A 14,369-nucleotide genomic window follows, 5' to 3' on the forward strand; every position below is an offset into this window, starting at 1 on the left:
CCCATCAATGCATTTCACTTTTGCATAGGCAGGATTAAAGAACCAAACCAAAAACATAAACATAAACATCCCGCAATAACATTTATCAAGGAAAAACTAAAGAATTAATCATTAATTAATGTAAAAATCTGAGGAAAACTAGGAACTTCATTTCCCTAACAACACTACTTCTACTAGTACTATACCAAATATGAAATGAAATACCCCTCTCTACTCTCTACTCTCTACTCTCTAGTCCCTAAAACCCCCTAATCTAAAATATTCATAGAAACAACACAGCTAGCTAGCCGGCGTTAAGTTAAGCCCAGGCTTCTCTTCTAGGAGGCATAGTAAAAATAGCATCAAGATCAGGCGGCTGGAAATACCCATTCTTAGGTGGGTCTCGCTTCATTCCACTCGCCGATTTTTTCTTTGGCGGCGGTGGGCACACTACCACCACCGGAATCTGGCATTCTCGGCGCTTCGGCGTCGTACACCTGTCCCCAGATCTCTCCTCAAACCCCATTCTCAGCCGTCTGATCACAGCCACAACTATTCCCAAGAATACACTAATTACAATGTAGAACAACACCTGTGAGCTCTGAGCTGTGAACTCCTTCCTTTACTCCAAACTTTGAAGCACTGAAAAATACATGGAAATAAATGGTAGCAGAACAAGAGCGGTACATATATATATATATATATATATATATAATGAAAATAAAGAGGTTTTGAAAATATTTGAATTTTCAAAATTGTGGATTCAAAGGCGGTGGGAGTGAAAAAAAAAACTCAAAAACACTTCAAAAAACAAAAGGCTTCGTAAATTCGGGTAATGTTCTGTCGGGTGGGACCCAAAGTTGCTGAGTGGGAGTTGATCGTGCGGTGGAGATAGATGACAGCTAAGCATGAGTTTGATTGACTGACGTGTCGGTTCATTACTGGGTCTAATAATCTACGTGTTTTTCACACGTGTCCCACGTTGGAACGCGTTTCTGTCGTGTGTTCTTATTTTTATTTTTTCAAATGGGGCGGCGCGAATTTGAGTCGGTGTTTGCGCGGGAAACTGTTGGTGTTTTTTTTTGAATCTGTAATGTATTATTCCTTCTGTACTCGGTACAGTAACGCATTTATCTCTTTCTTACCAATTTCGTCACAGCAGTATTAAGATTTTGAGATTTGAGGTTTTTTATTTTTTATTTTTTTAGTCTTTTTATCAATGCGACTTTTTTTACAATTTTTGTCGCAATTTGTTCACATAGCAAGTCTAATGGTAAAGTTGTAGATCCATCATTTTTATTTCAGCACACACAACTTAACAGGTGCACAAGTAGCAATGAAAGTGGTGAAAAATATTATGATTGTAGGTTTTTTTTTTTTTTTTTTTTTTTTTTTTGGGTTTATGAGTTACGATGATTTGGTGCAGGTGGGTTTTTCATCATGTGGGACCAGTGCTTTTCAATGTGATTACAAGATCTATGGTAGGGATTCGATCTGTGACTTTAGATAGATTATACTCCTGTCAAATGGGCCCACTTTCCCTCTTTGGGAAAAGAATGCATTTGAATGTCCTTGGAGTTGGTTCCATTGGAATGTTGTTGATGTACAAATGGCTTCTGCGAATTACAAATACAAGGGTCTGTTTACTCCAAGAAAAAAAAGTTCAAAGTAGCCATGTTATTTTTTCTAAAAGAGAAATGAATTCAAAATAATTTCGTATTTAGATTTAATCGGGAAATCTAATATCCTATACCTAAGTATTATTGTTAAGGATTTTGTTAATTAAAAACATAAGTCATGAAGTATATTTTCGAAGGAAAAAAAACTCATTAATAATTTTTTTTTTTTTATTGATATGATAAATTTGAACCTATTTCGTTTGGTTCATGATGATAAAAATAATTGTATCTTTGCATAAACAAAATTCAAACCTAGATTTATTATTTAATGATAAGAGATTTATCAATTAATTTAAATAAAACCTATAATAATTCAGTTGTTTGTACTTATAAATTTATTGTAATTGTGTCTTTTTCTAAGAGTTTATTTTTAAAGCAAAATAAGTAAATATTATCTTAAAATTGTATAGTTATTTTTCATTTCACAAGTATAAGAAAATCAATATTTACCTTGCTCCTAATTTGTTCTTAAATTTTTACATAAAGAATTTATAAGTAGCAATAAACATCTTGAATTTAAGATTCTTATTATTAAGTGAATCAGTTATGACAATTGGCCAATATCGTAAGAATTGTCAGCAATTCTCAATTTATTGAGATAGCATTATAAATACAACCATCAATGCACATGTACCATAAAACAAATATACATCATACGAGAACACAATAAAATATGGCTACAGCCTACAAGCCTACAAGCTACAACTAACAAAAGTAGTCTTGAACTCTTGATTCTTGAATAGTAAGACCCCACAGCTAGTAGTGCCACACAAGTGGCCCAATACATGCCATTCTAAATGTTAATCTGGGCGAAGGCCCAAGCCTTAGCCAAATAAATCAAAGTGAGACATGACATATTAAGACTTGCATCTATTATTAAATGGTTTTTTTTTTTTTTTGAAAAATGGTTACTATTTAATTGATTAGTGATTTAGGACAGATCATAATTACAATTTATAAATTAAAAAAAAAATGTCCATTAATGGAAGCATATAAATTTAAAAATTATAGAATTTTTATTATTATCTCCATGTAGGAAATTTAATCACCACTCTGGTCCACTCAATGCACTCATATTATGTGTAAAATGGGAATTCTGCTATGTAAAACTATGTTTATGCCATACATTTTACCTTAATTATTTAAGTACAAATGGTCTTAAATAAATATTTTTCTTGAACTCCATTCATATTGACATTAAAAATTTCAAGAAAATCTTAAATGAAAATATTTTTAAATATAATTTTTATGTTTTTCTTTTCTAAAACTAATGTTTATTGCAGTCAGAATGATAAGAACATCCACAACATTTTCACGATCTTCTAAAAAAACACAAATACAACATCTTTACAATAAATCATAATTAGTAAGTTGTTATTGGTTCTCATTTAAACCTACCTCTAAAATTACTTCTTCTTTTTTCACCAATAATATCCTGTAACATCCTGCCACTTATAATTTATTGTGAAAGTACTGTAAAAATATTATGGATATAACATTTCTCATATATATATATGGAATAACTCCACAATTTTTCCGTATATTGATTACCCATATATGATTAGTTATTCTATTCTAAGTCTCTGTATTTCTTTAAAAAAAAAAAAAAAAGAATTCTTATTCTCATATAATATCCTCAATCTACTAAATTTGCCTTTAGTTTTATGTAGCTTTACTATAGTAAAATCTGCTTTACATGTTCAAAACTTCAATTTAATTATATTATTATTATTTTTTAATTTACATATAACTCTTGATTAAGTTGTATATTATTTGCACAGTTAGATGTGTTTTAGAATTCCATGTGTCTTGGTTTGATGATAGCTCTTTATCATCAAACTAAGACACAAATCGGTTTTTGGTATAAGCAGTGATTGAACTTCAGATCTCTTATTCAACTATAAAAAATTTTACCAGTTGAGTTAACTTTGTCTTTTGATTTATGCAAATCGCAACTACAACTAGAACTCATAGCCATATATAGGCATTGCAAATGTCCTTTATTGTTTATTTTTTTAAAACTTAAAAACAATTGATATGTCCACTTCTATTGTTTATAAATAAATAAAAAATCAAATTTAAAAAATAATAATGAATTTCTTTAAAATTTGGAATAAAAATAGGATAATGCTTGCATGAAAAACCAAATTTTTTTCATTACATTTTTAAGTAATAATAAAACTCACCCCTCAAGGTGTGAGCTTAACTAGTTGAAGAATGGACGCATTAAAACTTGCATCTATCATTAAATGGTAACTGTTTAATTGATTAGTGATTATTCCCCCCCCCCCCCCCTCCACACACACACAACTACTTTTTTGGTTTTATATATTTTAATCTGGAACAAAATTTTGTTACAAAACTTGTTGTAGCGTAAAATCTTACTCAATAAAATATATATTACTATAAATTTTAAAAATATAATCATTGAATTGTAAATTTTTTATGATTTTAATACACATGTCAAATTTTGTATCAATTAGATATTATTTACTATATAATCTATAAGTTTATGTAAGAATACAATTTGTAACGACCCTAAAAATGGTATTAGATTCGTACGTTAAGGGCCCAAACAATATAATTTGTAGAGCGTGGGCTGAAAGGTTAGGCCTTGGTCACCGGACAGTGGTTAGTCATGGTACTCATACAGAGGTGAACCATGTTTGCTCAAAAAGCCTTTCTCCTCGGCATAGCCTGGGAGGCTCTGATTCTTAGCCTTTTTTCCCAGCCTCCTTTCTGGATTTGCTTACTTCTCTTTTTATATTAGCCTTTACCCTTCCTCCAACGTCCACGTGTAGGTTTAGCTTTCCAGGGCTGATACTTGTCCCATCAGCCCATACCCAAAGTGGTTGGGGGTGGTTGTAAAAACTGGAAAGCATTGCTCTGTCTAGTACAGAGTATTTAATTGCAGTAATGGCAGTCTTTCCTTTGTCCTTTGTCGCCATATTGTCTAGGGGTCCTTTCTCCATCAATGTGGAGGTGTTCAGCATTTCCTTAAACTGTTCTTATATCGTACTTGCCCTTTCTTTTAGGAACGCGTTGGGATGCCGAGGACAGAATCATCCTCGGTTATATCTCTAGGCCATTTGGACTTTCACTGTATGTCCTCGACTATATCCCTCCTCGGCTCAGGCCTTGGGCCCTAAAGCAAAGTGGGTCGGGGTCACAAGTTCTCTGGCCCCACAATAGCCCCTCAAAATCCTGCTGTTCGGCCCCTAGGATGGAGAGGAGGGTTTTGGTGACGTCGGGTCTACGTCACGGCTTGCCAAACTTTGTTCTTCACTAATGTCGGTGTCTCTTCATTTGCCTAGGAAACGCTCTTGGTTATGAGACATTCCTTAAGTTTTACTCACGTCGTGCTTTTGCCGTTTCATTACACGAGGCGCGTCTTTACCAAGTTCCCTTTACGAGGCAACGCCAATCCAACGGTTGTAGACAGCGTTAGGAGTCGAGTGGGAATTATCTCGTTTGTAGCTTTTCTTGGAAATCTGCACAGATTAAATGCCACCAAACTTGCCTTCCATATAAGAAGTAAGGTAGGAGGTCATTTCCTTTACGTACAGCCCCCTCAATTCTTTCAAATTCCCAAACCACCTACTGCACTCAAAGTCCTCACTACCAGTGGGATTAAGCCTTAGGGAGTGATATGGTTAGGGCGAAGATGGGGGTGAGGGGACCACACCCTCTCCAGAAGCACTAGGTTTCTTCGAGACTCAAGATGGCTCGGTCAGGGCAAGGGAGACAAAGACTCAAAACACTTATCCCCCTTAACAAGGTGGGAAAGAAGCCTCTTCTTCCTTTAGCCAAAATTCGAAGCAGGTGCTGGTCGCATCAAATTTTTGGTGCGATAGCACTGGGGTTGGTCATCGTCGGTACCATCCGCTCTCTCTCGAGCGCTGCTAACATGGCACTGGCCTGATGGGAGTCAGAGTTGGCACGGGGATTAGACATCCCCACTTCCTCCTCTCCTCCTTTTCTAGTGCCTCCTTTTGCCTCCGCTTCTTCTTCTCTTCCATCACTAGGGGCGTCCTGATGTTTCTGCTTCTTCTTCTGCCTCTTCTCCCCTTCCATCAATGGGGTCATCCTGACACGCTTAGTCGCCATAAGAGCAGAATTTTGAAGGATTTATCATTCCCTTGTATCTTTTTCCTTTTTGCTTTCGTAGTTAGCTTCTGGTATAGGCTTGCTTAAGCCCTTCATTGTACGCTGTACTATTTCTTTGTATTAATAAAAGATGGCTTTATTTTATTCTAAGTATTCTTTCTTTTCTGCAATAGTTATATTGTGAATGGATGTGCTATTTTTTTTATTCTGAACGATACTTAGGGCCGAAATCCTTTGTTAATAAAAAGCTATTATTTTGAACTTATTGAGACTAACAGGCACAACAATGCCGACCTGAAAAGGTTATACATATAAAGCTAACCGAGATAACAGCTGAATGCTCTGTATCGCGTATGAGGTGATCATCCGAGGATGGGTAACCCAAAATGAACTATTCGAGAGGATCGCTGAGTACTAGGGTGCTTTACCTCGTTCCTAACAACATTCATAGCCTTGACCATTTTTGGCATCCTGTCCGAGGACTGAGGTATGACTGTACCAGACCTAAACACTCATTTGCATTAATTCGCTTAGAGCTGGGGATCCGAGGATAGGTCGGGACTTCCATTCTGTCTAGGACTTAATCCATTTTCTAATGGCTAATCTTAGATTCTGACAAAACTTAGATTTTTCTTTAAGTAGTTGGTTTCCCCATAGGTTTGAGTCCGAGGACCATATAATGCCTTGATTCTGTCCAAAACTTAGATTTTTCTTTAAGTTTGGGGGGATTAGCTCCTCGACCAAGGTGTGGGACGTTGATCTGACGTTGGAAGCCCCTAGAACCGTCCGTGCTATTGACGCTTCGAAACGTGGCCCCTAGTGGAACTTTATATTAGGGCACAACAACGGGCTGCTGGAAGTGATGGAGGGACTTTCTCGATCCACCGTCTGTGCCAACGCACAAGCCTTTCCCACAGACGGCGCCAATTGTAAGGACACAATTTGTAACGACCCCAAAAATGGTATTGGGTTCGTACGTTAAAGGCCCAAACAATATAATTTGTAGAGCGTGGGCTGAAAGGCTAGGCCTTAATCATCGGACAGTGGTTAGTCATGGTATTAATACAGAGGTGAACCATGTTTGCTCAAGAAGCCTTTCTCCTTGGCATGGCTTGGGAGACTCTGGTTCTTAGCCTTTTTTCCCAGCCCCTTTTCTGGATTTGCTTACTTCTCTTTTTATATTAGCCTTTACCCTTCCTCCAACGTCCACATGTAGGTTCATCTTTCCAGGACTGATACTTGTCCCATCAGCCCATATCCAAAGTGGTTGGGGGTGGTTGTAAAAGTTGGAAAGCATTGCTTTGTCTGGCGCAGAGTATTTAATTGCAGTAATGGCAGCCTTTCCTTTGTCCTTTGTTGCCATATTGTTCAGGGGTCCTTTCTCCATCAATGTGGAGGTGTTCAGTTTTTCCTTAAACTGTTCCTATATCGTACTTGCCCTTTCTTTCAGAAGTGCGTTGGGATGCCGAGGACAGAATCATCCTCAGCTATATCTCTAGGCCATTTGGACTTTCACTGTATGTCCTCAGCTATATCCCTCCTCGGCTCGGGCCTTGGGCCCTAAAGCAAAGTGGGCCGGGGTCACAAGTTCTCTGGCCCCACAGTTTATATTTTATGCATAATTTTAAATTACAAAAACTTACATTATAAATAATTTATTGATAATAAAGCTATTAATCTTTAATTTTGTAAAAATTTTACAAGCATGGAAGATATAAGAAGATGTATCCAATGATAGATTTGTCAAAATTCACCTCCAATGGACAGATATTGAGTAAAATTGTAACCGAAAGCTATAACTAATTTTGTTGCTAAACTTTGTACTTTAATCTGAGGTTGTATGTAATACTAAGCTTTTAATACTTGTAGCCAGTTTTGGAATGATGCAGCAAAAGTTTTGGATTTGAGGTGTAACAAAGTTTAGTTACAAAATTGATTGTAGTCTTACTTAATATTTTTTTTATGGAAGTGAATCTTGACAAATCCACCATTGGATTACATTTTCTTCTTATATTTTTCGTGCTTGTAAAATTTCTAAAAAATTAAAGATTAATAACTATGTCATCAATAAATTGTTTAAATTACAAGTTTTTATAATTTAAAATTATACATAAAATATAAACTTATAGATCATATAATAAATAATATCTAATTAACACAAAATTAGACATTTGTATTAAAAGAGTAAAGAACATGCTATCCAACGGTTAGATTTTTAAAATATGTAGTAATTTAATTTTTTTTTAAAGGAAGTTATAACCTTAAACTACAATCAATTTTATAACTAAATTTTGTCATTTCGAGTATCCAAAATTTGAAGCGACAACAATGAAGAGGAAGAGTGCTTTAGAGAGTTCAAGGATCCATGGCTTGAAACTAACTATATTAGTGCTTTATAGTTTATAGAGTTCAAGGATCCATAGCTCCAAACTTTTTTTTGGACAAACGAGAGTATTCAAACCTTTTTGAGTATCAAACTATTCTCTCTGGTTTACATAGTTCCCCATCTTACATGCACTAAGTTATTACATGGAGAAATCCATAAAATGTGGCCTCAAAATGCTAGCAAGAGGTTTCAAACTTAAGATCTTAGGAATCTTACGAGGCCTTAAGAACAAATTAGCCAACCCCTTGAGCTTCCAAACTTCTTTTTGAACTTACCATCTTCTTGTGCAATTAATCCACTACGCATTATTATCTCAGGAAACTGAATTGCTCAAAAGCGTAAAGAACATGCTATCCAACGGTTAGATTTTTAAAATATGTAGTAATTTAATTTTTTTTTTAAAGGAAGTTATAACCTTAAACTACAATCAATTTTATAACTAAATTTTGTCATTTCGAGTATCCAAAATTTGAAGCAACAACAATGAAGAGGAAGAGTGCTTTAGAGAGTTCAAGGATCCATGGCTTGAAACTAACTATATTAGTGCTTTATAGTTTATAGAGTTCAAGGATCCATAGCTCCAAACTTTTTTTTGGACAAACGAGAGTATTCAAACCTTTTTGAGTATCAAACTATTCTCTCTGGTTTACATAGTCCCGCATCTTACATGCACTAAGTTATTTCATGGAGAAATCCATAAAATGTGGCCTCAAAATGCTAGCAAGAGGTTTCAAACTTAAGATCTTAGGAATCTTACGAGGCCTTAAGAACAAGTTAGCCAACCCCTTGAGTTTCCAAACTTCTTTTTGAACTTACCATCTTCTTGTGCAATTAATCCACTACGCATTATTACCTCAGGAAACTGAATTGCTCAAAAGCGGTCTGAAAATGAATAACGGTTTGTGTATTCTGTGGAGGCTCTGAAGAGGAGCATTGACGCATCTGAAAATCAATTTTATATAAGTGTGTTCTCATAATTGGCCTTTGTACAACCTCATTACCTTTCCAATATAACACCGTATTACGGAAACAATTAATATCTTCCACTCCGAAGGGGAAAGAAAGTAAAAACAAAAAATTAAAAGGCATCTAGAGGGAACACATCTCACATAACTATACCAGCCAAAAGAGTAGATCATCGTGTCCACCTCCAAATGATGAACACAATGGCGAGTGTCAAAATCATGCCTGCATATTTGATCCAATTATCACACGGTGCCGCCTTTCAATCAGCCTCAATACAGAATTTGAGAGCCCCACTGTATTAAGGACATCCAGTGCTTTCCGCTGTGCATTCTGAACCAAGGAAAAAGCATATCAGCAGTACTCAATAGCATCAGGACTCAGGAGCAACCTCATGTCAATGCATTACAAACCATTATTTATTGAAAGACATGAGCTATCCCAACAATTTAGACCATTGTTTTCTTTTAGGTATTCTACCTCAGTCCAAAGGATTAAAGACCATACTAATAAAACTGAATCATGCATAATAATTAAGATATCCAAATTCCTTATATATATATATGGATTGAGTTCAAGTTAGACCTAGTATAACTTTAAGTAATATTACACCATCCAATATTTTTTAATTAGATGCAAATTTTGACAAATCTATCGTTAAATTATATTATCTTCGTATATTCTCTATGCTTGCAAAATTTCAAAGTGATAAAAAATTAATAGTCATCTCATCAATAAATTATTTAAATTCAAGTTTTTGTAGTTTAAAATAATGCATAAAAGACAAGTTTATGGATCAAATGGTAAATGCCATCCAAATAACATGAAAATTGGCATGAATATTAAGGTCATATTGATCGAACATGTAATTCAATGGTGGGATTCTCAAAATATGAATTCTATAACAAGTTATTGGATGGTGTAATATTGCTTAGAGTTACACCATGTGTAACTTCACAAGATATACACTTTTTTTGGACCGTTGATTACTATTAGATCTAAGGGTCAAAAAACACTCATAATAATGTCATTATTGCTCTCTAGAAATTAGCCAATTAAGCATTAACTCTTCTTAATAAAGGAAAAAACAAAAACAAAAACAAAAAACACAACGTTAACTTTCACTCCTCTCCTTGTCATCATCTTCTTCCTATCTTCCTATCTCACATCACCTTCTTGTTCTCATGCAAACAAATCATGAGGGAGCAAGATAGATGTTGGTTGTATATTTAGCAACTTAGGTTTTCCGTGACTTTAGTTGTAGAGGTTAGCAATTGAATTGTTATTTTGGGGTGTGTTGAGCATTGGAGAAGACTGTGGGGCCATATCATATTATCATGGAGGACATTAACCATGGTGGTCCTTGGAATGTTGCTGTTGAGTGTTGATTATCCAAAGACAAATAATGCCACAAAAGTACTAGCCTATTTTGACATAAACCATGATGCTTTGCATATATTGATGGAAGAGAGCCCATATTTTGTAAGATCTTTCAAAAGACCATGGTGGGAGATGATGACATGGCTGAAACATAATGTTGTTAGAGCACTAATTTTTTTTAATTGACTTTGTCTGTGCTTTTAATCCTTAGAAATACTCAGCCTCAACAATCATTCTCTAAAACAATAGTGACTTTGGCCATGTATTTCTAAATTTTCCAGTACCTCAAGACAGTACCGTAAAGAAATCAAAAAGAAAGATGATGAGGAGGAGGAGTGAATGTTGATGCTGTGTTTTTTTTAAAAAAAAAAATTATTAAGAAGAGTTAATGCTTAATTGGCTAATTTCTAGAGAGTAATAATGCCATTACCATGAGTGTTTTTTGATCCTTAGATCTAATAGTAATTAATAGTCCAAAAAATATGTAACTATTGTAAAGTTACACTAGATGTAACTTGAACTCATTTATATATATATATATATATATATATATAAGAATTCCAAATTCTCATGCAGTATATCTAACAATACCCAATTAATATTCAAAATCTCAATCATTTATGGCTTTATCCAAGAAAAGTTCAATGGGACCAAAAATACCACATACACACAATAATAAAGCATGCCAATTCTGTAAGCTTCTATTTTGAAGAGAGAAGAAGGGATGTGGGGGAGGAATTTGAGATGCAGGATGAAGAAAAATAAAAATAAAGGATGTAACCACCACAAAGGGTGGTGGTCTAGCGGCCATCGTTCTTGCTCCAATGTAGTTTGGGAGGTGGAGGTTCCAAGTTCAAGTCCTGCAATGAAAAGCACTTTGGAAAAAACCCCACAGCCCTGGCTCAATGCTCACTAGTGCCCTCTTAGGGCTAGCATAATAGCTATTGCTCATCGGTTCAACTACTTGCAGGCCTGGGTCCAGCAAGTAGGTTGGGCTCTGGGTTAGGGTCCGGGCTTGCAACTTGTCGGGTTAGGTTCTTAATACCTGAGTGGTGTATATAGCCTTGAGTGCAAAAACTTGTGAGAAGTGCACAATGTCCAAAAATAATGACTACCAGTGTGCCAAGATCTAGGGTAAGAATCAGCAATATGTGGAGGGGGCTCATGGACAACATTTGGAGCCACTGTGATACACTGAGAATTAGAAAAGCAGGATGCCAATGTGAGGAAGGCCCAAGTTCATCGATTTGGGGTCTTTAGAGATTGGTCCTTCTGCTGTTTAGTGGAATGAATTGTAAGGTGTTTGGTTTGAAAGGGTTTCGACTTGGGTGTGGATTGATGGTCAAGTTTGTGGCAGAAGGGTTGCGGCGGCTAGAGAGTGATTATTTGAGTCTTAGTCATCAGTGCGTGCGTGTGTTTTAATATAAAAAATATTGGGTTGTAATCTAGGCTCTTGGAGGTGGCTTGGGCTCAATGACCGACTTAGGTTTTGGGTTGAAGCTCCAAGAGCAGTTTTATTAATCAAACTGTAAACTGTCTCCCTAGGAGTACAGTAATATGCTTATATAGACTATGACTTGACCCAAATTCTAGTTAACTTAGGAAATCCAAATTATGGAACTATAAAAATAACTTCAATACTAGGAAATTAAATGAAACAGTAATAGCCTAATTAACTAATAAGACCTAAAATAAAATCTAAGTGACCAATAAAAATACAATTGACTTCTAAAATTCAACAAGACTAGATTAAGATAAAGCTTTCTTTGCACTTCCCATTTGGAGGTATTTTTTTTTTGGGGGTGGGGGGGGGGGGGGGTATATTTTCAACACGAACGCCATCAAATCTATTGATGAATGTAAGAGAAATTTACATAAAGAATTTAAATCTATTAACTCAAGAAAAAAAAAAATTCAAAACCACAAGCACTACCAAATTGTAAAGCTGCAACCAGGTCAATTACCATCGGACCATAGATAAGTGAACACAGAAGCATATTCCTAGCTAATAACCTAGCATGTCAAACTAGTCACTACAGAAAATCATGATAAATTGTTAATGGAATTCAAGGGAAAAATTTATTATGCAATAAGGACAATGTTTTGCTTATATTGCAATATCACAGTCCCATGACTCCCATCTTTCATTTTTTATTTGGTTGCAGTCCCATATTTTATCATTTAAACTATATGTACACATGTATCTGTGATTGCAGAATGGTGAACACGTAGATATGTAGGGGCTTAATTGCAAATACCTTAAGACGTTCCCTTGACCCTGACATTGCAGACAGGATGGCCTCTCCTGTTAAACTTGCTTCTTCCAACATCCTAGCAGAACTACGAACTGACTTCCTGGCTTGCGCTTCCTCATCGAATATTCTCAAAATATAAGACTCTCCATTCTATAACATAAAATATTTCCATAAGATACTAATGTAAAAAAAAATTAGATTCCAAATAAAAAGAATTTTCTCTGCTGGTTTGCTGCATCAACCCAAAAAAGAAATTACATACAGCTCTTCCAAGCAATTCTGCCCTCTCTTTGGCTTCCATCGTTCTTTTCTGATTCCTTAAGAAATACTTATCCAAACTTTGTTTCAAAGATTCAGCCTCTTCTGTTACTTGTTCCACTTTTCTGCATAATACAAAAAGAATGTCAAGATAAAAGATCATCAAATCGCATCAACACTGCATTGGTTGAAATATACAGTACAAATCTACACAACTGCAGATCATATCATCAAACTGCACCAAACAGTTATGATATACTGTAAAGATTCATAAAAATTTCAGATACAATGCTGGTAATGCAAAGATGGCAAGATAATAAAAACATAAATTACTTTTGATAAGTAGCAATATTTATTAGAAAAACAAGCATGAGCAGAGTTGTGCACTCGCGTTAATAAAAATAAATATTCAAATGTTTGGGATTCAATGGGTTAAGGCGGGGAATGTTGTTTCTGTGCTATTTAGGTGGAGAAACTGGCTTGGTTCAGATATTTGGAACATGGTGCCAGCCTATTTGATGGAAGGACTTTTGATTGATCCCGGGTTTGGGGTTTTACACAATGTTGTTCTATTTTAGAATCTCATGTACTTGTTTTCCCTCTGTGTTCATCATTGTGAACGTAAGGATAAGGTCTTACTTGGTTCTCATTGTCAATAAAAATTCATAACGTACTTATCTAGGAAAGCCAACTATCATTCAAAAACGAGATATTTGGTCATACTCAATAATGCATGGCCAATAAGTATGAAAGCGAAGCGAAGGAGAGAAGAGACCGTTTCCAGAGATCGCGGTGGGACTTGGAGGGGAGAGAGCGGCAGAGGGATTGGATTTGGGTGAGGTCTCTTTTGATGGATGCACACACTTCTGACTCCAAATTGCCACCGCTGCCGCTCGACTACTCCACACGCTCCAGCGCGTCTCGACTTCTCAATTGTAGCTTTTTCGCATTCTGGTATATTTCTGATAGCGTATTACCTCCTCCTCCACCTCCTTCTCCTTCTAATGCTGTTGCTGCTGATTCCATTTCGAACACACACCAACACCAACAGAGAGAGAGAGAGAGAGAGAGAGAGAGAGAGAAGGAGAGATGTTGAGAAGGTGGTTTGTTTTGACACTGCGATTGTATATCTGGACTTATTTTCCTTTCCAATTGGATAGAAAAGTGGCCCTTATTATTAAAAGTGAAAGTGAAAAGGCGCAAATAATTTTTTTACCATGCCATTGTCCTTCCTCTTTTCCATCCAATTTGAAAGGAAAATAAACAATGGACTCAAGTGGAAAACTTGATTCACATCATTTTCTTTCCTTTTATTTTCACTTCAATCAAATAATAAAAAATCACATTTTTCTCTTCCTTCTC

The 14,369-nt window shown here is 35.6% G+C and overlaps 1 protein-coding gene and 1 pseudogene across 1 annotated transcript; both read right to left on the minus strand.

Moving 5' to 3' along the window:
• Positions 1-81: 81 nt before the first annotated feature.
• LOC126690768 (cyclin-dependent protein kinase inhibitor SMR4-like) lies at positions 82-720 on the minus strand. Its single transcript, XM_050385896.1, has one exon. It carries the CDS (start codon positions 503-505, stop codon positions 299-301), a length of 207 nt encoding a protein of 68 aa, XP_050241853.1. The 5' UTR covers positions 506-720; the 3' UTR covers positions 82-298.
• An 8,364-nt stretch (positions 721-9,084) lies between these two features.
• Positions 9,085-14,164, minus strand: LOC126691579 (membrin-11-like; annotated as a pseudogene).
• Positions 14,165-14,369: the final 205 nt, after the last annotated feature.

This window comes from Quercus robur, chromosome 7, assembly GCF_932294415.1.
Source record: "Quercus robur chromosome 7, dhQueRobu3.1, whole genome shotgun sequence".
Lineage (NCBI taxonomy): Eukaryota > Viridiplantae > Streptophyta > Magnoliopsida > Fagales > Fagaceae > Quercus > Quercus robur.